This window comes from Leopardus geoffroyi, chromosome A2, assembly GCF_018350155.1.
Source record: "Leopardus geoffroyi isolate Oge1 chromosome A2, O.geoffroyi_Oge1_pat1.0, whole genome shotgun sequence".
Classification (NCBI taxonomy): Eukaryota; Metazoa; Chordata; class Mammalia; order Carnivora; family Felidae; genus Leopardus; species Leopardus geoffroyi.
In genome coordinates, this window is record NC_059331.1 from 77,075,365 (window position 1) to 77,100,073 (window position 24,709).

The 24,709-nt window shown below is 42.6% G+C and overlaps 1 protein-coding gene across 4 annotated transcripts in view; it reads left to right on the top strand.

The window, feature by feature from the left end:
• The first annotated feature begins 4,369 nt into the window (after positions 1-4,369).
• The window catches only part of LAMB4 (laminin subunit beta 4), a 110,556-nt gene continuing 90,216 nt past the window's right edge, over positions 4,370-24,709 (top strand). For 3 of the 4 annotated variants that reach the window (XM_045494430.1, XM_045494433.1, XM_045494434.1), the window contains exons 1-4: positions 4,370-4,511; positions 14,939-15,005; positions 19,919-20,076; positions 23,481-23,616. In XM_045494430.1, coding sequence (XP_045350386.1) covers positions 14,972-15,005; positions 19,919-20,076; positions 23,481-23,616 — 328 coding nt within the window. In that variant the 5' untranslated portion in view covers positions 4,370-4,511; positions 14,939-14,971. Of the gene's footprint in view, positions 4,512-5,400; positions 5,441-14,938; positions 15,006-19,918; positions 20,077-23,480; positions 23,617-24,709 lie in introns of all 4 variants that reach the window. The other variant, XM_045494431.1, reaches the window with a different exon arrangement.

Below are 24,709 nucleotides of genomic sequence, written 5' to 3' on the forward strand. Positions count from 1 at the left end.
ATTGATAGATGAATAGACTAAGAAGACATATTGGAATATCACTCTGTCATTAAAAAGAGTGAAATCTTGCCATTTCCAACAACATGGACAAAACTAAAGGGTATAATGCTAAGTGAAGTAAGTCAGAGAGAGAGAAACACCATATGATTTCACTCATATGTGGAACTTAAGAAACAAAACAAATAAAGAGACAACCCCACTTTTTTTTTTAAAGCACACTCTTAAATTTAGAGAACAAACTGGTGGGGGTGGTAGGTCAGAGAAGGGGGAAATAGGGGATGGGGATTAAGAGCACACTTAGGACGAGCACTGAATGTACAGAACTGTTGAATGACCATGTTGTACAAGGGAAGCTACTATAACACAGTATGTTAATCACACTTCCAAAAAGTTAATTAAAAAAATAGTGTGAATAATGTGATGACTTGAAAAAAATCTAGGCTTTCAGGTGATTTTTTGTTTTCTTTTTCATAATTCTTTATATTGTCTGATATGGGGTAAATGACCATATACCATTTTTTTTTAGGAGAAGCAGCAAAGCTGTTTTCTTCTTTGGAAAAGAGAACATCCAAAGCCAAGATCTATGTTAAAGAAAATCTGAGACTGCTTCTGATGAACTAAGAGACTGACCTTTTGGTTCAGTGGGCAAATTAGCATTCTTGACAGTCCCTCCTGGCTGACAACACTCTAGCCCTAGCCGTAATCCTAAGAGATGTACAATTCAGCCATTCTGAGATGAAGGCAGATATCCTAAGAACACGGCATCAATTTTTCAGGAAAGTGATCCATGGTCCCCTGTTATTTGAAAGCAAGTTTCTGAAATCTGAATGATATTGTCATTTTAATTTCATTATAAAACCGGAGATACATAGTATCCGGGGAAGACCCTTGAGATATAATAAAAGCGCCCAAGAATGCAGCAAGCCTTTTAAATTTACATATTTCAAAAAGAAAAAAAAAGACATTTTTATGGAATCTGAATGTTTATAGTAAGCTTCAAATATGCATAGATGTTTAGGTCCAGGGCTTTATGTTTTGCACAGTAAGATAAAGGACTACAGAGGGAAATAGATTAATAAAACCAGTCAAAAGCACAAACTGAGAAGTCCCTCCATTTCACTCAACCCCCCTACTGAAGTTTCTGCCTAAAACCAATGTCACTCCTGGGTCTCCTACCACCTGCTGCTTTGTGGCAGTTGATGGTTTATAGCAAGACATGAGCCGAGTCAATTCAGCAGATTCTGACTACAAGAGCTTCCTCTGTGCTTAGTCCTGAAATGGAAAAGATGTGATTCTAGTCTTCTAGGATTTGCTTTCCAGGACGTCAGAAGTGAACAAATAATCTGGCCTCTAGGGAACATATTAAAAGCAAATGGAATCAATTTATTTATTTTAAGTTTATCTATTTATTTTGAGAGAGAGCAGGGGAAGAGCAGAGAGAGAGGGAGAGAGACAGAATCCCAAGCAGGTTTCATACTCTTTGTGCAGAGTATAGGGCTTGAACCCACGAACCCGTGAGATCATGACCTGAGCTGAAATCAAGAGTTGGACGTTCAACCAACTGCAGCGACCCTAACAACAATTTAAAATATAGCAATAAATACACAGGATTAAACAACAGATAAGAAACTTTGGTAAAACGCTTCTAAAAGTGCTTAAAGGTCTATAAAATTAATGTTTGAAGAATGTTCAATCTATTCCTTCACTAGTCAATATCGTATAAAGAAACGAATACCGGGGCGCCTGGGTGGCTCAGTCGATTGAGCGTCCGACTTCGGCTCAGCTCGTGATCTCACCGGTTTGTGGGTTTGAGCCCCACATCGGGCTCTGTGCTGATGGCTCAGAGCCTGGAGCCTGCTTCGGATTCTGGGTCTGCCTCTCTCTCTGCCCCTCCCCGACTCATGCTCTGTCTCTCTCTCAAAGATAAATAATAAACATTTTTTTTAATTAAAAAAAAAAAAAAAAAAAAACACGTACAGCCTAGCTCTGGCGCAGGCGGTGTGGAAAGCGGCGTTGGGGCCAGGCTGTAAATCCATTTTGTTCCGCCACGCTAAGAAGCTCGGATCCTGTTAAGTGAAAGGGAGCCAGCGTACGTTTGTAAGCAAAGAAGCGACAAGTATAAATCTGTGTTCTCTGGTGACAGTGAGGAAGAAGCAAGGATAAAACTTAGGCCACAGAGACTGTCAGAAGTGATGACAGCCCCAACGAAGCCGCTGATGGAAGGCTATAGAAGAAAAAAAAAAATAAGCGGAGTAAAACAGCTGACTTATCGGCATTTGGACACTGGGGGAGTTCCTTCATAAAATTATTTGCAGAGTCTCATCCCGGGAAGAGTGAAGTTAAGAGTCAAACCGAAAATGTAATGGTTTACAGTGTGTTCTATGTTGAGTCACTGAGGTAGACATAACTTTGTTTTGGTCATCCAGACCTGGCCATGAAATATTAAGTTAAATATGGTCTTCCTAAGCAAAACGAAATAGTTCAGTCAGTAGTATTTAGCCTTCTTCCCCCCAGCACCCCCGTCCCCCTGCAACGTACTTGAGAAGATCTTAGTAAAACCAGTGGAACGTATGACCTGCTGAATGACAATCCAGGGGGACTGAACGGTGGGAAACAGGGGCTGTTCCGAATAGACCAGAACAGGAAGGAAGCCCTGGGAGGACTGAGCTTTTAAGTCTTCCCATTGATGATGCTCTGAGATCCAGTCTGAGCCCCGCATGTGCCCTCTGAAAGGACATGACGGTGTCCCAGCCCAGCAAAACCGAGTCCTGAGGGAAGTTGATAATACTTCCCTGACTACCAGCCACGTCTATGCTGAGGGGGAAAACCACGGGAACTTCCGGGGGAAGCAGCAGCAGACTTCCCTCTTTGTCACTGGACCCCATCAAGTAAGTGTAGGGAGGCCAGGCTCAGAGATTGTGATTTTCTGTCTCAGGGCAATGGGAGAGGGAGAGATTAAGCACAGCTGAGGCTTGGCTTGAACAAAGAGACCCGAGAAAGATGCCATTAACGGAGAAGTTACGAAAATGAGGAAGATGGAAAGGTTTGAATAACAGGAGACGTCAACCGTGAACGGTGAGCGTCATGTTTGAGGTCCTGGTGAGTCATCCAGGGAGAGCGGTCAGCAGGCGGTTGGAAGCATGGAGCCAACGGTCAGGAAAAATGTGGGGTTGGAGATACAGAGCGAAGTGGTTTTAAGCCATTAAGCTATCGGAATGAGTTTGCCCGAGGAATATACACAGAGACTGTGCAGGTGATAGAGCTCAGAGGAAACCCCTACATTTAAGGGGAAGATAGAAGAGAGGAATTTTTTCTGTTTATCTCTTTGGTAGATGAAGATATAAACATTATGTGCTTAATGACTTATATATTCACATCCAATTAAATACCGGATTAATAAAAGCCCATCTCTCCCAACCTGGGAGGTACTTGGTAGCATTTCCAGAACTTCCAGATTAGAGCATGCGCTACCAAAGTATCTGGGGAAAGGTAAAAGCGGAGAGATTTCCAAGGCTGAGTGAATCGTGAAAGACTGACCTTTTCCCACCCTGACAGAGAACACACATTGTGTCGTGGGCAGCAATTACTGGCCCAGCCATGATCTAGCCTCCTGGGTTTTTAAATCCATGGTTTTAAGAGCCATGGTTTCTCTTTGACGAATGTCAATAATATAAATCAGTGAAACACGCTAGTCAACTTTGTCCACAGGTTGCATTTCTGGAGGAATAAGCTTACTACTTATATTGAGGGAGACAAAATATTCCACGGACTGTTGCTCGCTCTTTCTCTGTAAGTTTTATCAGACATGGATTCTCCTCTCCAGACCACCAGAGTCCTGGGGTCTGAAGGCAAAGTCGGATGTGCAGGCAACAGACTATACAAGTTAGTGAATAATAAAAACGTCTGCATTTATCAGCCACTCTCTTCCAGGTTGAGATCCACTTTGTAAAGCATTATGATTGCAAGTAGTAAGTGAAACGGGCTTGAATGTGCCCACAGCTTTCATCTAAAGGAATTTAGAGCTGCTCTCACAGGCAAGCCATTGCTGGAGAGAGTGGGGCACCTGCCTTTGATTGTCTAAGTGTTTCTCCTTAATTTCACACTGTAGGAAGCGCTAAGGGGAGCCTGGAACTTAGTTACAAATTTGGTAGAAATGTTGCAGTTTATTGCTGCTAACCCTGATCCACATAACTCCCGGGTCACTGTTTTCAAAATTCTGGCACATCAATGAAAGACATTTGCTGTAAAAGCAAGCTCGTTTCCTCTGTACACAAGGTGTGTGTGTGTGTGTGCGTGCGCGCATGTGTGCGCATGTGTAAGTCAAAACCTAAGGCAAGTAACTTCTCGACTCCTCTTTTATGGCAGGTTCTAGAATACCTCTCATCTTTTCTTCCCTCCCCACAGGTGCCTCAGGGGAGACGTTTTCTGCTTAAATTGACTCTCACTTTCAGGTGTGCCTTTACACGCCCCGTTTGTTGCCTGGGCCTCTCAACACAGCCTCACAAATCCCGGTAAGTCTCGCCTTCTGTCTCACTGACAACTTGGTGTTTTTTGGGTTTTTTGGATTAAGTGAAGGAATCAGCAAATTCAGAATTTGTTGGGTACGTGGGGAGCCAGCATAGAGCATATATCAGAGAGGGATTATCATTACTTTCACATGAACGATAAATAATCAGGTAACGTTTATACAGAAGACATGTATACACAATACAATATCCAATGGGAAAAAGTGGTGCTTCGTGCACAGTGCAGCCGGTGACTTGAGCTTTTCTGCTCCTTGGAGGAAGCTTCCATGGATGTAATGTTCGGCAGCACAATTTAAATTGTGTATTAGGCGAATACCTGTTTTATCACGGTGCTGTAACTTGTGACAATGGGGGGCAAGTTCCAATTTTATGGAGCCACCCATATCTTCAAAATATACTGTTAATATCTTAGGTGTGTATAAATCGTAAGCTTTAAAGGAAAACCTGGGGTCTGCTGGCACGGAAAGGAAGAGCTTTCTCGCTTCGCGTTCTGAGTTCCTCACTGCGATGCAATTTAGGCGACACAGTTGAAATCTCTAATGATTCCTGATGTAACGTGGGGGAAAAGAAAGCACGAACTCGATGGATGAGGGAAAGTTACGTGTAAGATTTCCATGAGAACGGTCATGTGTAAATGTGTAAAATAACCCATTCGAAGTGTGCCAGAAAAATAATTAAGGACTGATATCAATATATAGATTATAATGTCCCCCAGTGTTGGAGATTACTGTACAATTTGCAGAAGGAAGGCTACAGGCGGGCTGTTTACCAGACACTGGCTGCACGTGTGGGTCGAGCACCGTGTGGGGAAGCTTGACAGTAAATCTCTCTCATGTCTTCATCTGTTTCCTCCACATTTTGACGACAAAATAAGAAACTCTTTGACAAGATGTCGGCTTGAGCACAGCCTGCAGGTGAGGACAGATGAGGTAATGTTCGTGGTCAGTAAATTAAAATCGATCAGCAGTGCTGGGAAATTAGTTACTGTCAGTTTCACATCCTTGACTGTTGATTGCGATACTGGGTAAGGTTTAAGGCCACTATCCTGTAGCAACATCTATGAAACAATTACCAAAATGCAATCACCGCCTTTGTAAGTGTATTTTCATGCTCCTTGTCCAAATGAGGGGTGATACTCTGCTTATTCATCCCAGTTCCTTTTACAAATGCCACGTAAGCTCACCAATGGGTTTAGCAAGAAAACGTTTTCAGGTAGCCCCTGTGAAGCTTTGCAACATTCAGTCCTGGCACACCAGCCAGAAAAGCAGCACTAATTAGATGGCAAGCCTGGTGAAGGAGGGTGTGGAGAAGATGGCCGCTGAACCTAAACATGTGTTGTATGTGTAGACATGGGTTTTACAGTGACTGGGCGATTTCAGAAAGCAGAATTTGTAAATGTCGCCAGACTATATACTCCAGTACCCCTCAAGTTTGGGACTTAGATCATCTAAAATGGGGAGCAGAAAACTGGGAGCAAGACCAGAGCCGTGCAATTTATGGAAATGGAATGCGGGGTGACAAGGCGCCGGCTAAGGGCACTGTTGGTAATTCTTCCTTAAGGGGATGGGGCTACTCTGTGCATTGTAGGAAACTCTTTAGAGCATCCCTGGTCTGCCCACTAGATGTCAGTAGACCCACCTCCTCTACGTGACAGCCACAACTGTCTCCAGACTTGGTGTTCTCTGTGGAGCAAAGGAACACTTTGAGAACCATTGCGTGGGTGACAACTAGGAAAGCTGATACGGGCATTTCCAGTGTAATTACAGGGATCAGCCATAATCCACCTTCACTGAGAAGGAAGGGGATTCTATTTCAGGAGGTAGAATTGAGTGAGAGGAGATAGAAGGAATTAACTGGTAACAGGATGCCAAGAACCCACTTGCAAAGTGACATAGGGAAGTAAGAAAATGAAGGATGATTTCAGTCACCCTTTACCACATTTTATTGGACACTTCAGGGAGAATAATTTTAGTAGCCTAAATTAACCAGAATTAATTCACCTCTTCATTGCCCGTGCCTCACGGATTTCAGAGATAGCTGGATCAAAGGATTTGAAACCCCAGTGTTGCCACCACTTGGGTGGAGGAAAGAAAGCTGGGGACTCCAGCTCATTTTCTACCCATCATGCCTCTGTGCCCTGTAGAATCCCATGTGTGAATGCTTCGGCCCCAGGCCAGCTCTTCTGACCTGAAAGCTGTAAATCCTTCACAGGATATGATTCAGGATTGGTTCCCTAAGGATTGTTCTAGATCAGTTCTAAATGGAGACAAGGACCGAGAATGGATGGGCTCCCTTAGAGTTTCTTCCAGCTGTGACATGAAAACAAACTTAGGAGTGCGGAGGAGTGATTACACCTATAGCCCTATTTATCTCCCAGGTGCCTCCTATCACAATATTTAACTCTTCAGGTTTAAAGACACCCTTAGATTCACGCTGGGACTCTGGAAAGCAAAGAAATGTGGAAGTGGGGAAAAAGTCAGGAACTAGAAGCCACAGAATAAGGCTGTGGGGAAAGAAGCAGGAGAAAGATGAGCCCTGGCGAACACCCAGGATTGGGAATTGACATGAGGATTATGAAACCAAGGCCAAAGCAGCCCCAGCAGGGACAGGCCCCTCCAGGGCACAGTCAAGGCCTTCAGGTCAGGACAGATAAGGGGAAGGTGGTGGAAGATCCAGCAATAAAAATCAAGCTACAATATGCTACACATGCAGTTAAAGTCAAGGTCAGACAGTGATGTATTTTAACACCAGTGCAAGCTGCAGTGAATTCGATTCAACAAATGCTTTTGATATTTTTCTATGTACTTCTGAGGACAAGAAGATGAAAGTTTGCCTTCAAGTGTTTACAATCTACTAGGAAGGTGTAGTCAAGGTCATAGAATTTGTTTAAGAAAACAGAATGCTTGGGGTGCCCAGGTAGCTCAGTCAGTTAAGAGTCTGACTCTGAATCTCAGGGTTGTGAGTTCAAGCCCCACATTGGAGTCTGCACTGGGCATGAAGCCTACAAAAGAAAGAAAAGAAAAGAAAGAAAGAAAAAGAAAACAGTATGTTTTTCTATGGTTACGCACTTACCCAAGAGAAATGAAAATACATACATTCATACAAAAACTTGTAGATAAGCTTTCATGGCAACGATACTCATAATAGCCAAAAAGTAGGAAAAAATGTCCATGAATTGATGAGCAGATAAACAAAATGGCATATCCATATACTGGAATATTATTCAGGAATAAAAAAGGAATTGCAGTACTGATCCCAGCTACAATAAAGGGTATACCTTGAAAATATTATGCTAGATTTTTAAAATACATACGGGAAAAAAAATCTGCATAGTATTCTATTATAGTAATGTATCATAAATTATTTAACTAGTGTTCTTTTGGGGTTACATAGGTTTATCCAATTTTTTAATGTTAGAAATATTGCAACAATAAAAATTCATGTACACTTAAAAAAAAAAAAGAAAATATTATTCTAAATGAGAGAAGCCAGTCACAAAAGACCGCATATTGCATGACTTCATTTACATAAAGTATCTAGGATGGGCAAATCCACCGAAAGAAAGTAGATTAATAGTTCCCTGGGGCTTCGGGGAGAGGTGGACAGGGGTAGGGGTAAGTACCAAAGAGTGTGGGTTTCTTCCTGGGATAGGGAAGATGTTCTAAAGTTAGCTAGTAGTGATTGTTACACAACTCTGTGAAAAACTAGAAGCCGCTGGAAGGGTGAATTTTATGATATGTGAGTCATCTTAGTAAAGGTGTCCCCCCAAAATAGAGAGTAAATATACTTTACGCCTTACAAGAGATCACAACAGCCGTGGAGGTTAGAATCCGCCCCCTCCCCCCCCACCCCTCACACACACACACTCAGATGAGGACTTTCATAGGAGAGACCTCCTATAGGAAAGAAAGAAAACTTTTTTTTTTTTTCTGTTTCCTGTCTGGAAGCTCATTAACAATATAAGAAGCTTCTATTCTAGTGGAAAAATCTTTCTTGGATATTGAGAGCCAGAAAAAGGCCTTCACTGACCAAGCTCTAAGAAGAGCATTCAGGGGCGCCTGGGTGGCTCAGTCAGTTGAGCGTCTAACTTCGGCTCAGGTCATGATCTCGCGGTCCGTGAGTTCGAGCCCCGCATCGGGCTCTGTGCTGACAGCTTGGAGCCTGGAGCCTGTTTCAGATTCTGTGTCTCCCTCTCTCTGACCCTCCCCCCGTTCATGCTCTGTCTCTCTCTGTCTCAAAAATAAATAAACGTTTATAAAAAAAATAAGAGCATGCAGAGACAGGCCTGGTCTAGCTGACACACAGCTCAGTGAAGGGTGCCCCCACCCACCTGCTCTGTGCCCCCAATACCACAGCCTGGGCCTGCAGTGCCTTAAGTAGGGGGCCACCCAGACCACACAGACAGCTAAAAATGCACGTGCCACAGGGTAGGTTCTTGTGAAGTGTGACAGCCGTCCCCAGGAACAGCACCATCTCTGTCCTTCAGAATGTCGCCCCGGAGTTCCTGAGGTCGGTGGTTCTCAAACTGGGACATACACCAGACTCCTCTGGAGGGCTCCTTACAGCAGAGTGCTGGGCCCCATCCCTAGACTTTCTGCATCCATGGGTCCTGTGCAGGATCCTGATCATTTGCATTTCTGAGTATTTCCCAGGTGACACCAATGCTGCTGAGCCAGTAGGGTGACCAACATTTGAATGTGCCCAGAACTAAAGGGCATTCCAAGGACCTCAGAAGTTTCAGTGCTAAAACCGGAAACGTCCCAGGCAAACTGGGATGAACTGGTCACCTTGTTAAGTCCACAGACCACACTTTGAGAACTACCGTTTAAGGAGACAGGATCAGATGTATATTTGAAAATGTGACCGGGAGGAATCGAGGATGACCCTCACGTTTCTGGCTAAGCAAGTTGGGCCATGGTAACGCCAGGGACTCCCAAACTTCGCTGCACGTTGGAATCATCTAGAATCTTTAAAAAAAAAAAAAAGAATTGTTGCTGGGACCCCACCCCCAGATATTCTGATTTGATTGGTGGAAAATGTTTTAAAGCTGGAGTTTTAAAGCTCGTCAGGTGATTCTAATGGGCAGCAAAGTTTGGGAACCATTGAGTATTCCCTTCCTTTAGGACAGAATCCAGCAGGAGGGCAGGTATGTGGGCAAGTTAGTGAGTTTTAGGTGTTCACCAGCCATCAGTGGCTCTCAACCCTGGATACATATTAGAATCCTCTGGGGGTTGGGCACCTGGATGGCTCAGGCAGTTAAGCCTGACTCTTGGTTTCAGGTCGTGATCTCACAGGTCACGAGTTCAAGCCCCGTGTCAGGCTCCATGCTAACAGTGCAGAGCCTGCTTGGGATTCTCTCTCTCCCTGTCTCTGACCAACCCCACCCCCCCCCCATCAAAATAAATAAATAAAAGTTAAAAATCCCCTGGGCAGCATGATAAACACTGGCACCTGAGTGCTACCCCAGCCATTCTAATTCCAGCCATTCTAATTGAATTGGTCTGAATTGGGCCTGAACGTTGGCAGTTTAAAAATCTCCCCAGGTATATACAATGAAATATTTGGCCTTAAAAAGAAAGGGGGGTGCCTGGGTGGCTCAGTTGGTTAAGCATCCGACTTTGGCTCAGATCATGATCTCGCAGTTCGTGGGTTTGAGCCCCACATCGGGCTCTGTGCTGACAGCTCGGAGCCTGGAGCCTGCTTCAGATTCTGTGTCTCCCTCTCTCTCTGCCCCTCTCCTCTCACATTCTGTCTCTCTCTCTCTCGAAAATAAACATTAAAAAATTTTTTAAGGTAATTCTGGCATGCTGCAGCACGATGAACTTGAAAACATTATACTAAGTGAAGCAAGCCAGTCACAAAATGACAAGTACTGTACAATCTACTTATATGAGGTGCCTGGGGTAGTCCAGTTCAGAGAGAGGCAAAACATAGATGGGTGGTTGCCGGGGGCTGGGGGGACCGGAGATTGACAAAGTGTTTAACGGATAGAGAGTTTCAGTTTTGCAAGATGAAGAGAATTCTGGAGCTTGGTTGGGCAACAGTGTGAATGTATTTCCTATGTACTTTACAATGATTAACATGGTGAGTTTTGTGTTATGTGGATTATATCATAAAATAAGCAAATATTTAAAAAAAATTTTTTTTAATGTTTATTTATTTTTGAGACAGAGACAGAGCATGAGCGGGGGAGGGGCAGAGAGAGAGGGAGACACAGAATCTGAAACAGGCTCCAGGCTCTGAGCTGTCAGCACAGAGCCTGACGCAGGGCTCAAACTCATGGACCGTGAGATCATGACCTGAGCGAAGTCGGACGCTCAACCGAACAAGCCACCCAGGCACCCCTATAAAAATTTTTAAATGTTTATTTATTTTTGACACAATGAGAGAGACAGAGTGCAAGCAGCGGAGGGGCAGACAGAGGGAGACACAGAATCCGAAACGGGCTCCAGGCTCTGAGCTGTCAGCACAGAGCCCGCCGCGGAGCTCAAACTCATGAACTGTGAGATCATGACCTGAGCTGAAGTTGGATGCCTAACTGACTGAGCCACTCAGGTGCCCCTATAAGCAAATATTTTTAAAGAGGAGTCATGAGGGGCGCCTGGGTGGCTCAGTCGGTTAAGCGTCCAACTTCGGCTCAGGTCACGATCTTGCGGTCCGTGAGTTCGAGCCCCGCGTTAGGCTCTGGGCTGATGGCTCGGAGCCTGGAGCCTGCTTCTGATTCTGTGTCTCCCTCTCTTTCTGCCCCTTCCCCATTCATGCTCTGTCTCTCTCTGTCTCAAAAATAAATAAAACGTTACAAAAAATAAAAAAAAAATAGGAGTCATGAAAAAAATCTTCCCAGGTGCTTCTAAGGTGCCACCAGGGCTGTGACGGTGCTCAGCCCGCAGGGGAATTATCGAGAAGTTCAATGATTGTGTCATTCATGCCTTCACTGAGAAACTGGTGATACTCCTTGAGCTAGTATTAGTAAGAGTATCTATTATTACTAAGAGAAGTATCTATTCTAGTCTAGTTTGGGTTCCTCTTCTAGTGCTCTCCTTCTCTCTTTTTTTTTTTTAATATTTAGAGAGAGAGAGAAAGAGAGGGAGGGAGGGTGAGCGTGTGAGTGGGGGACAGGGAGAGAGGGGGAGAGAGAGGATGCCAAGCAGGCTCCATGCTGTCAGCACAGATCCCGACGCAGGGCTCGATCTCATGAACCCCTAGATCATGAGCCGAGATCATGAGCCAAGTTCAAGAGTTGGATGCTTAACCGACTGAGCCACCCAGGCGTACCACCCCACTTCCTTTTTTTCAGGGCAAGTCACTCTTGAACTCGGCTGATGCATGCTGGGAAACTCACTGTCTTGTATCATGATTTTTGCTGTAGCTTGAAGATAATTCTAGGACTGAGAAAATTCCCAGAAGTCTATTTTCATCACAGAAATGTGATGAACTGTGATACTAAGAAAGTTTGTCCCCCCCAAATGCCCTGAAAAAGGCACTCCTTTCATGCAATCTTTTGTGATCAGCATGGTAGTTCTGCCTCTTTCTCTCTACACCTGGGTCCTTAGAATTGTGCAGTCTACATCCCTCCCACCTTCCCCAAAGGAAGGAGATTTTTGCCTGTGGTCTGTAGTTGGAAACAGTCTTTCAGTTTGGAATATGCCCTGGGAATGGTCCCTGCTGGAGAGAAACAGGGATGCCCATGATATTGCCAGGGTAACTTCTTCGATTGCCTTCAACCCAGAGGCCAGATCATCTCAAGCCCTGAATTGTAGATCATTCACATACATCAGAATCTCACTGAATTTGGTCTCTTGGGTTATAGAAAATATTTTCAAACTTTGCTTATATTGCCCATTCTTATTAAAAGAATAACTAAGCTGTTAGTCTTTCTGGGCAACATCAGGCTGGGACAGGTGGTTCATGTTGTCCAAAGTGTAGCCGAGTGAATGACCAAAGCCACATGCTCTGACTGTGGAAAAGGCGACAAGAAAGCGCCACCTAGAAAAAGTGCTCAGGTGACCCGTACAGAATGGACTTTCTGAAGGCTCCATTCTGGATTCTCCTGTGGGTCTTAACAAGGTTCTGTATACAGTCATCAGCCCAAAACTGCAGACTTTTATAAGAGAGAGAAAGAGAGCTCATTTTCAGTTCGAGATGCTGCAGGGGGCCCACTGCTTCTCAGAGAGTCATTTCATTGTGATGTTGGGCGTCCCATTATAGCCCAGGCTGCGTGCGCTAAGAACTTGGATCGCAGAACGAAATTCACCTAAGATCAGGCATTTAAAAAAAAAAGACTTCATAAGGAGGATGGTGTTTGAGTTTAGGAGAGTGGCATTAAGGGCAGAGGAAACAGCATGAGAAGAGGGTTCAGAGAGAGGTGATGTGCCAGTGGAGTGCCAGGCACGTCAGATTAGAGGGACTTGGAACGTGGAGGAGGGAGGAAAACACAGGATTCACTAGGAAAAGCCTCGAAGGATTGAATGGCAAAAATAATTCTCACCTGTAAATACATGGAAAAGCATTTTTGTACTCACTACTATCCAAATAAAAACATTAAAATAATAATGAGGAGGACTGATGAATGGATAAGATGTGGGGTGTGTGTGTGTGTGCGTGTGTGTATATACACATACATATATATATATATATGTGTGTATACACACACGCACACACACAACGGACATTACTTGGCCATCAAAAAGAATTGAATCTTGTCATTTGCAACAACGGGGATGGAACTGGAGTGTATTATGCTAGGCAATATAAGTCAGTGAGAGTAAGACAAGTACGATTTCACTCATGTGGAATTTAAGAAACAAAACAGACGAACATAGGGGAAGGGAAGGAAAAATAAGGTTAAAAACAAGGAGGCAAATCATAAGAGACTCTTAAATATGAACTGAGGTTGCTGGAGGGGAGGTGGGTGCGGAGATGGGCTAAGTGGGTGATGGGCATTAAGGAGGGCACTTGTCAGGATGAACACTGGGTGTTTATATGTAAGTGATGAATCACTGGGTTCTATTCCTGAAATCAATACTACACTATATGGTAACTCACATGAATTTAAATAAATAATAATGATGATGAGATATAATTTTTTGTTCTTTAAATTGACAAAGCTTTAAAAATTCCTAATACTCAGTGTTGGAAAGGGCTCAAGTCAGCAGCTGTTCTCATAGGCTGCTGGTAAGTGTGTACATTGGGATGAAATTTGCACATGGCAGTAACATCGACAGCTTTACACACACACACACGGTATGCATATATGCATATATATGTACTCTTTATATGCACGCATATGTTTGTATACACTCAGACACCCAAACACACACATGCTCTTTGAGCCATTATTTCCACCCCACTTAATTTATCCTGGGGAATAATTAAGGATGTGAAGAAAGAGTTAGCAAAATTATTTACTACAGGAAAATATTAAAAACAAAGTACACATCAACCAATAGGGTATTTATTAAATAAATTCTAGTCCCTGCATTGAGATGCAGATAATTTAAGATACTGGTGCAAAAGAGTATTTTACCTTCTTTCCACCCAACCCCTAAGGGGCATATATACTCCTATCGATATTAGGCTTCCCCACACAATTACTTGGGGGGCCCTCTATCTAGAAGGAATCTCCAAAGGGGGACACAAATTTGGTCTGTGGAAGCCCCCAGGTGATCCTGATATCCCTCACTAGGTTGAATATTACTGATGTAAAATTGTATTTGTTGGTACAGAGAGATGTCTGGGATGCATTGATTAAAACAAGCATACAGTATGATATTATTTCTGAGAAATACTTTTATGCAAGGGGAACAGTATGGAAGAATGTATACCAAGATACTAACCACTTTTCCCTCGGTGGTAGTCCTACAGATAATAATTCCTTCACTTTGCCTGTCTGATTTTTCTATTTCTTCAATAATGACTACAGACTAATTGCATAATGAAACATTTTTTCTAAATAATAAGAGGACAAAAATCGATTAAAATAAAAATTTGCAGAAGGCACCTAGGTGGCTCAGTTGGTTAAGCATTTGGCACTTGATCTCAGCTCAGGTCTTGATTGATCTCGTGAGTTCGGGCCCCACATTGGGCTCCATGCTGGGGGTGGAACCTACTTAAAAATAAATAAATAAATAAATAAATAAATAAATAAATAAAGTTAAAATATGCACAGGAAATTATATTTGTTTCACATTATTTCCTACAAACTATTGCATTCTCTGATTTCAAAAAATGGCAAATATTGGTAAAAATTTTATATACACTCTTATTTTGAAGGAATTGGGCACTGTAGATACTTTGTGTCTTCTTACTCAAGAATCATCAGACAAATTTTCAAATCGTTGAAAATCGATGGCAATTATTGATTCTATCAGTAGCTGACTTTCACCTCCTTTTTTTTTTTTTTTTTTACCTAGAAAAATTGATTTTAATCATTTCCTGACAGAAGGATGCAATTTCCACTGACCTTTCTTTTACACCTGGGTGAGTATTAGTCGTCAAAATCCATTTTCCGCTTGTATTGAATTGCTCTAAAATATTCAGTAAAAATATTTTAAAACCTATCCACCTCTTTTTTTTCTGTACTACTATATATTTTCATGGTTTTTGTGCTGTATCATTGTGTCAAGCGACTAGGCATGTCAACTCCCACATGTTTACTATCCACACATAGCTATTTCGATCCTCTTTCGTGGAATATAGTATTATCAGCAGATAATTAAGTAAATTTACTAAAGAAAGTAGACATGGTTTCAGATTCTTAATTTAAAAACATAATGCATTTTAATTTCTTTTTAATTTTTTTTAATGTTTATTTTTAAGAGGGGGAGAGACACTGAGAGTGTGAGTTGGGGAGGGGCAGAGAGAGAGGGAGACACAGAATCCAAAGCAGGCTCCAGGCTCTGAGCTGTCAGCACAGAGCCTGACACGGGGCTCGAACCCATAAACCACGAGATCATGAGCTGAGCCGAAGTTGATGCTCAACCGACTGAGCCACCCAGGTGCCCCAATGCATTTTAATTTTTAAGCATAAATCTGTTTTGAATGTAGCACTTGTCCCAGTAACAAGACACAATTGCTTGTGAAGAATTTACAGGCAAAATTCCCTCTGACTAAGCAGCGGCTCTTTGCTAAACCTCCATGCGTCTGCTGTCTTTAATAAGCTGAGAATAATTTACATTAGTCATCGAGAGGATGTTTCCAACAATTACTCTCTTTGATCCTGACTTTTCAATAACCGCCCTGCTTCTGGTTCCTAAGTACTAACTAAATTGCTTAGAATCTTCTCTTCAAAGATTCATGCTGAGTTTCTTCATGGCAGCAAACTTTAAGAATTTCATTTTCTAATTTTGCAATTCCCAAGCCCTGAGGCAATCTCCCCGTTAGATTTGCTGGTGATGGACGAAAGAAGAATACCTCGAAATAGAAAATGCTCATTTGTTCTCTGCTGAAAATTCTCTGCCACCGAGAGGTGAGCCGCAAGCCAGTGGGAGCAGAGACTGGTGACACTGCATCCCCCAGGACAATGAAGCTTAGATCTGGCCTCAGATGGCCAGAGAAGAGTTGTTGCAATCTATATCTGCCTCGGATGCTCTCTTTGGAACTAAACTAGTGTTCAAAATCAGAAGCAGCTACTAAGAATCGCTGAATCGCCATTAGGATAACTTCCTCACATTTTGCCAAAGTTCTAAACCATTGCACAGTGGCTCAGAGATTCCCTCCTCATTCAGGAGACCCTTCTCTCAGGATGAAAGAGCTTCAAAACTAAATTCACCTGGGCAGAACAAAGTCCTCACTGCAGTAGATCCTGAGTTTCTAAATGTAAACTTACTCTGATCTAGCCCAAATCTCTAGGGTTGCCTATGGTCAAACTACCACATCATGGTTACCATAATATATTACCATATATGGTTAATCCCATATCATCGGTTGAACATTTTCTGGTTTGTAGTTCAACCATAGACAATTATATGAAAACCGGAGCCTATTGAAACATGTTGTCTTGCATTCTGACTAAGGAAGTTTAGGGAAAAGAATCCTAAAATGTGCATTGGCCCCAGGTTTTGGGAACTGGACGCGAAGTACAAACCTTATCTAACATGCATTCTTTGTAAGTTTTCTTGCCCTTAATAAATGTGTGTTTGTGCATGTGTGTATATATGTGTGTTTACAGCCTCTAGAACTCTGAAGTGATCTCTAAAGTCTATGAAAACATCTCCTGTGTTTAAGAACATGAGAACGATATGCCAAGTTAGAGATTATATAATAATGGTTATTTCTACAAAATGATCCCTCACTTTACAGAACATTTGCTGTACCTTTTCTTTAAATGACCAGGTCTCCTAAGTTGGTGTTTACTAAGATCATATCTTCAAGTTGTATGTCGTCTTTGAAGAATGCATTGATTCTCTAAAGACACAAGCATCTTTATTTTCTGAACCAATTCCAACTTGTTGCTGATGTGATAATCTGGCAGTTGAAAACTTCAACCCAGGAAGGGTACTGCTAAGGCTATCTGTGTTCAGGCATGAAGCTTTAACTGCTTAGGTTTCCAGCCACTTTGGGCCAAGTATTTGAGCCCGGAAATTCATATTTGCATTTAGAAAATTACATGAATAATAGTTCAATTTCCCTAAGTCCTGGGATACTTTTATTTCTGAAAAGTACACATCTGATCAAAACAAGTTAGGCCAAGTCGGGTTATAAAAACATGTTAGATCTCTAAGGCAGCAATTCCAATAAAAGAATTCAGGATGGAACTTGTCTAGAAGAATAAATCCCTGGAAGGGAAGTCTTAGCTAATCCACACATAGCATTAGCAGAGATTTTTATACCTGACTTGTTTTAAAAAGCCTCCGCCTACAGGAGCCCAAACTTCTGATTAGTTATTTATCTTACAGGTCAAGTCTAGGAAATAAAAGGAGATCTGGGTTTGGATTGTTGGGTGAATAAAAGGAAAAATCCATGTTAAGCAACTAGGACCATTTATTATACAATGAAATGGAAGCGTAGATGGAGCTCACTTTCATCACATATCTGTCTTCAAGGAGAAAGCAGAGCTGTCCCTTTGTTCTGGAATGATGGTAATTTTGCAATGAGAGTGAAGACCGAAAATTCCTTGTCCAAACAGGTATTTGGCAACCTGTGTAGAAGGAGACATTACGTATCATATTCTTAGCTGTAGAACTATGATCTGTTAATGCCTGATGATAATCACAAAATGACCAGATGAATAGAATAGATCATGTGGGGACTGTGCACATAAGAGTAAAACATTACTTTTCAGTGGCTTATGGTTTTGGAGGGCACGCTGAAGGAAAGAGATCCATTAAATGTGAAAGAAGACCACAACAAATTCTTAGAGTTTTACAATTGAGAAAGCTGGAGAAAAACAAGCTTCTTCCACATTTGGGAGTAATTTTCCATCTTCTGCCCATCCCCCTCACTCCTGTCTGCTGGAATCCGCTGTGCTTGGCATAAGTCTTCATGTCTCAAGGGTAAAGTATATAAGAACAGGTAGAGCGGGCTGTGTGTGTGTGTGTGTGTGTGTGTGTGTGTGTGTGTGATGTTGGTGGGGGATTTACTTGGTTCACCATCTAGAGGCCAATGGGGGTAATTTTGAAGGGACAGAGGAATATTTGGGTTGTTCACTTTTTGAGATTACCGCAGGTTCTCATGTAGTTGTAGGAAATAATACAGAGAGATTCCCATATACCTTTCACCCAGTTTCCCTGGATGGTAACATCTTGCATGACAATAGTGTAGTATCCCAATCAGGAAACTGACATTGTTATAGTCCTTGACCTTCTTCGGATTGCACCAGTTTTACATGCACGTGTGTGTGTGTGTGTGTGTGTGTGTGTGTGTGTGTGTATTTAATTCTATACAATTTTATTCATGTGGTCATCATCAAAATTAAGATCCTGAACAGCTCCATTACCCTCCAGGAGCCCTACTACTACCCTTTTATATCCGCACCTTCATCCCTACCTCCTAATCCCTGACAGCCACAAATCTGTTCTCCATTTCTAAAATTTTGTCATTCAAGAAATGGGGTCATGTAGTGTATAACCATTTAAGATTGATTTTTTCTGGGCTCCTGGGTGGCTCAGTTGGTTAAGCATCTGACTTAAGCTCAAGTCATGATCTTGTGGTTCATGAATTTGAGCCCCACATCGGGCTCTGTGCTTTCAGATTCTGTGTCTCCCTCTCTCTCTGTTTGCACTCTCCTCTGCTTGCACTCTGTCTCTCTGTGTCTTTGTCTCTCTCCCTCTCTCTCTCTCTCTCAAAAATAAACATTAAAAATTTTCAAACAAAGATTGGGTTTTTTCCACTCAGTGTAATTCACAAGGTTTTAATTTTGATGAGGTCCAATTTACCAATTTTTCCCTTTTATGGACGATGTTCTTGTTGTCAATCCTGAAATTCTTCACCCCGTCCAAAGTCTCAAAGACTTTCTCCTATGTGTTATAAGAGTTTTATAGCTTTACAGTTTTATATTTTACATTGAAGTCCATGACCCATTTTGTGTTAATATTTGTATAAGGTGTGAGGTTTCGGTTATAGTTCATTTTTTTGTCTATGGATTTCCAGTTACTTGAAAGGCTAACCTTTCTCCATGGACCTGCCTTTGCACCTCAGAATGAGTTGGGCATATTTGTGTGGGTCTGGGACTCCCGAGGGGGCACGATCTGTTCCGTGGTGAATCTGAACCCAACAATCCAGGTTTTAAAGGAGGTCAATTGAATCTATGTGTTTTAAGAGAAAGTTATTTCCCAAGGATTTCTTAAATTCTCCAGTTGAGTTTGTACTGGTTAGAACAATAGGTAGAAGAGGCCACATTGAGATTTTCTTTCCTCAGGTCTGTGCATTAGTCTTTGTTATTTGCCCTAAGATGACACATAGAGAATTTCTAGTATATGGGGCTATCTTGGATCAGGCTTCCTAGATGCAGAGCCTGATGCATGGATTTGTGTTATTGAGGGAGGGCTCTGAGCAGTAAGAAAGTAAGGAAAGTGGAGACAGGATGTGGTCCCAGCTAGAGTCTGGCTTCAATCTCCCCCCGATCCAAAATGTTCCGAGCATAAATTGCACCACACAGTTGATCCCAGGCTGAGGCAATGGTGCCACAGCCTTTTGAACTGTGTCCCCATCAGTCACTGGCTATGGACTGGCCCAGGTGGGGACGTGAACGCAGAAGGTATCACCTCCCAGGCTGAGAGATTTCCATTAAGCCAAGGGCACCAACAGCATCCACAACTGGATGGTCTTAATGATCAAGAAAACTGGCTTTAAAAATAAATGGGCTATTAACTTCCCAACTTAACCAGTTGCTTCTTTAAGCCTTCTGCTACCCTTAGACTGCCTTCTAAGTAGCTGTGTCTATTATGTTCAAGGGTTGCTCAGTTTCACGAAAGCCCAAGATAAATGCCACAGGAGCGCCTGTCATCCTACCACTGGCGATCTCCTGGTGGGTCGCAGCACACAGCTCACGGCTTCTTCTACCTGCGGGCTGGATGGAGCCCAGAAATACTGCATCCTCAGCTACCTTGAGGTGGGTTGGTCCTTTGTTTATTTGTTGGGACATTATTGAGTCGATGACATAGATTTTTCCAAACATGGCGGGGCCCAGCCAGGCAACATAAAAGGAGGACACATCACTCTTTCCTGAATATCAGAGGCATAGGTGATTCAATTCCTAGTCCAAGAAACCTTGATTAATCAGAAAATAGGGAAGATCTGCCACATCTATTTCTTGTTACCTTTAGAATTGGACAGAAGAGCCTCTTTGGTTCCGTCTTCCAAGGGAAGTAGTCTAAGATGTACTATTCTACTTAGCCACAGGAGGAACTCGCAGGGAGCGAATTCAATTGACCCAGCAGTGAAGAGGGACGATCCCTCAGGGTCTCAAGGCCATTATACTGAATGTGGGTTCTCACTGTCCTGCGTTAGGTGGGGGGTGGGGGGGGGTGTGAACTTTGAATTGATTGCATGCCAGCCTCACAAAGCCACTTGGAAATTGTCTTGTCTAAAAGCCATAAGATCCCAGTGTCAACAGATTTGGGGGCCTTTTTTCTTTCCCTTAAAGACCAGTTTTAGAAAAGGATCAGCTGCTTTATAGTTTTTTTCTTCTCCATTCTCGGGGACCCAAACAAGCATCCAAGGTCATCTGAGTATCATACCTGCTGAAAAGCCCAAGGCAATCACGTCAACCCCTTAAATGAGAGGATGTGCAGGCAGGAAGTTGGACGGAAGCCCGATGTTAGAGGCCCAGGCTTTTCCACGTATTGTTCATTTAAAGCAACTCCTCGAGGTCTCTGGGAAATGCTTTGGATTCTAATTGGTTTCTAGTAAAAGAGGATGATTATAAATAAGTGAAGACAATACCTGAGGGCTTAGCACTGTTCTAAGTTTGGGAAGTACTTGTGTAAGAACGCAACTTCTCTGTGTGTGCGAGGAAATGACACTGTAGACGTTTTGTTCAACTCTAGGCCAGGTGGGATGTGGCACCCTACAAGTGACTTTCCAATTCTGGGTCCTCTGGACAAAGAAACGGTTCTCAATTCTAATATTAGATACTTTCCAACACTGGCATTACCCTTCTAGTTCTTAAACCACTGACATTTGCGTACTGTTGTCCCAGCCAACTTATGACCTACTCTGGCAATGATTAGGAGTTAATATTCCTGTCTTCACCACCCAAAATAGAAGTAAGTCAAACTTCAAGGTTTCTTTTGTGTCAAGAATCCCAGAAATCTTAAACTCATAGACCTGGGGGAAAAAAATCTCAAGATATCTTCAGGCTGACAAAGTGTTACAGGTAGGGCTGTAAGTCTCAGTCTACTTACACATTTGCGTGTCATGAAGGAGGACTTGTTTCCCCATGATTATCAAAAAAATTGCTACCAAGCAACACATTCTCCTCGGAAGCTTCAAATCAACATTGACCCGTAGTGTTACCCAAGTTGGGACTTCCACATCTCGTCATCACAACCAAGCATCCCCAGTCAGGCTCGCCAAAGACTATGCTTCTAAGATATTGACAGTAAAGTGTTTTCCCCAGTAATTTCCATAGTAATACTGGACATCTTTTGAAGGCTTGACACCTTTTGGTGGAATCGTAAAGCTTCTGCTGCTCTTTTAGGGGCAAGTCTGGGGCAAGCCTCCCCATATGCAGAACAGATCTCACTTCCATTGCTCCTTAATTTTGAAAGGGCATTTTTTTTTTCGGGTATAAGACTTATGGTGGCCAGTGATTCTAAAAAGATTATATGGATCTCTTGAAAGGCTGGTCTACTTTGACAGACTCTAGCTGAAATAGTCCTCAAAATCACCATGCATTCATTTGGCAAATTTTATCCAGCCTCTACAATGTGTGAGACACTGTTCTAGGTCAGGAGGATGTGGCCTTATACAAAACAAAGTCCCATGGGGCACCTGGGTGGCTCCGTTGGTTGGATGGCCGACTTCAGCTTCAGTCATGATCTCATAGCTCGTGCGTTTGAGCCCCCCATCGGGCTCTGTACTGACAGCTCAGAGCCTGGAGCCTGCTTCGGATTCTGTGTCTCCCTCTCTCTCTGCCCCTGCCCTGCTCATGCTCTGTCTCTGTCTCTCAAAAATAAATAAACGTTAAGAAAAAAATTAAAAAAAAACAACAAAGTCCCACCCTCATTGGACTTAAATTCTAATGATGGAGACAGACAATAACCCAACAACTATATAATATAGTCTCAAGTGGTGATAACGGCTTACAAGATATTATAAAGCAGGGTAAGGCATAGAGAGTGGTAGAGGCCATAAGGAGGTGGTGATATTTAAGTTGAAATCTCTCTGAGAGGATGGCCTTTAAACAGAGACCCAGAAGAAGGGAAGGAGCAGGAGATAGGACTATTTGAGGGTTGGAGGAGAGGGGAGCAGAGAATAGCTTGTGTCAAGATGGCAAGGCAATAGAGTTCCCGGTGAACTCAGGGAAGAGCAAGGAGTGCGTGTAGCTAGAATTGAGTGAATCAAGGGAAGACTCGTGGAAGGAAAGGCAAAGAGATGGTCCTGGTCAGGTTGTATAGCCCTTGTAAGCAACGATCCGGACGTCAAATCTGTTTGCTGAACACCTACCGGCGCATCTGTTATAGTCAACTTCCAGTATAGAGGATTATAATAAACAGTCCCCACTTCCTGGAAGTTTTGCAAAAATGCTCCTCCGGGGTCCCGCAAGTAGTAGTAGCCAGGAACAACTGTGCAAGCCATTGGAAGTCCTTTGGGAGTCTTTGGGGATTTCCTTGGGGGCTTTAAGTAAGTACGGCCACAAATGGGTGCATTAAATTAGGCAAACTCAAAGGCCACTCTTGGCTGTTGCAACCTTGGAAAGTCCATTCCAAGTAAAGTAATTCCAATTCACTAAGACCTTCCGGTCTGGAAGACAAGAGGGCAGGCCTCTCTGTTACGAGTATAATGAGAATCTTTTACAACATCCACATGGCGGTGATGGAGAGGTTTTGGTCATGGAACTTTTTCTACCAAAAACTATGTCTGAGAGAGAAAAAAAAGGATGGTTGCAGATAACCTGGTGGCCGAGTGTTGCATTAGTTTCTTGCCAAATATTTGTTTTTGACTCAGAAAATAATCCCTACTCGAAGAATGTATCCTGATTACTTCTCTACGGTTTAACATAACCTCCAGGTCACCTGCCTCTTGTGCAAGACAAAAATTAGTTCCGCATAAGTTTGCATTTTTGTCCCCAATGTACAAATTCATAAAATTTCTAGGTCCTAATTTTTATTTTGTCTGTTATTGTATTTAAGCACCTATTGATGGAAAAATTGATGTCCTGTTATTTCCTCTGCTTTTTATTTTTAGCCAGATTGAAAGACAAATATAGTAAGTACAGCTTGTTTTCAAATTGATATCAACAATAAGTAATTATGGGTCTTTATTTTTTACTGAAATGATGGTCTTTTCCAGGGGGAACAAAAATGTTTCATCTGTGACTCCAGATTTCCCTATGACCCATATACGCAATCCCAGAGCCACACCATTGAGAATGTCATTACAAGTTTTGAACCAGGGAGAGACAAGAAATGGTGGCAAGCTGAAAACGGTATGACTGAGTTCCTTTCCAGATTATCCATTTCTTTACATTTTTAATCCAATATCTTTCTGTACGATCTCAACAATTTCACAGCAAGGAGTTATACTGGAATGGAAAAGTATCCCCTAGCACTGTTAAAGCCTGTATAAGAACAAACTTTATTTTCATTTCAGGAGAGATTATTTTCCTTCAGAGAAATCCAAGTGTATTTTAAGCACATAACTCTGAAAGCTTCACGCATTAACCCTAATATGAAACACACTCCTGTAAATGGAATTAACACCGCCAGGGGAAATCTGAGAGTTCCCACCCTGTACTTTGTCCCTCAGCAACACATGCAGGAGAGAGGAAAAGAGCATTTCATTTCTTGCTGCAAGCCAAATATTTTAATATAAAAATTGAATTGAAAGGATAGTTGGCTACTGGCTGACATTCTTTTCTGCCTGGATTTATGCCCTTCTCTGCTCATGAACAATTGTGATATTGAAACTCTCATCGGCCCTGACCATCCATATTTCCTAGGTGCCCTGATCAGGTCCCAACTGGGGATGCCTCACGTCCAAACTCAGGAGTGGGCCTTATGTGCTTGAATGAATGTAGGCTGACTCACCCATGACAGCTCCCCTTCAGCACCAATCTGGAACCTTCACCTGGAATCACAAGATGATTCCCTTTGTTGCATCTCTATATGTTGTACCTGGGCTACAATCCCTCTATTCTCTTCAGATACCTAAACCTATTTCCCTCAGGGGGTCCTAGACCATTAGGGGAGTGTGGGAATATATAGGATATATAGGAATATATAGAATATATAGGATCGTAACATATAAGGCAAGCAGAATATGAGGCTATTTTCCTATGCCTTCCATTGGACAAGCATGATTGGTGTGTCTACTAAAATGCCAATTCATGTTGGATCTTAATCCTGAATCTCTAGTTGGGCCCTCCTTAGTGCATGCATGTGATGCCTTTGCAGGAGCCACCTGCTTTCGCTCAGGCCATTTTTGTTTAGTGGCAGTTTTAACCCACATGTCCACCATTTGCTGCACATAGCCTCACAGGAGCGCCCCTCCACCAAAGTGGATCGCATAAAACAAGGGTT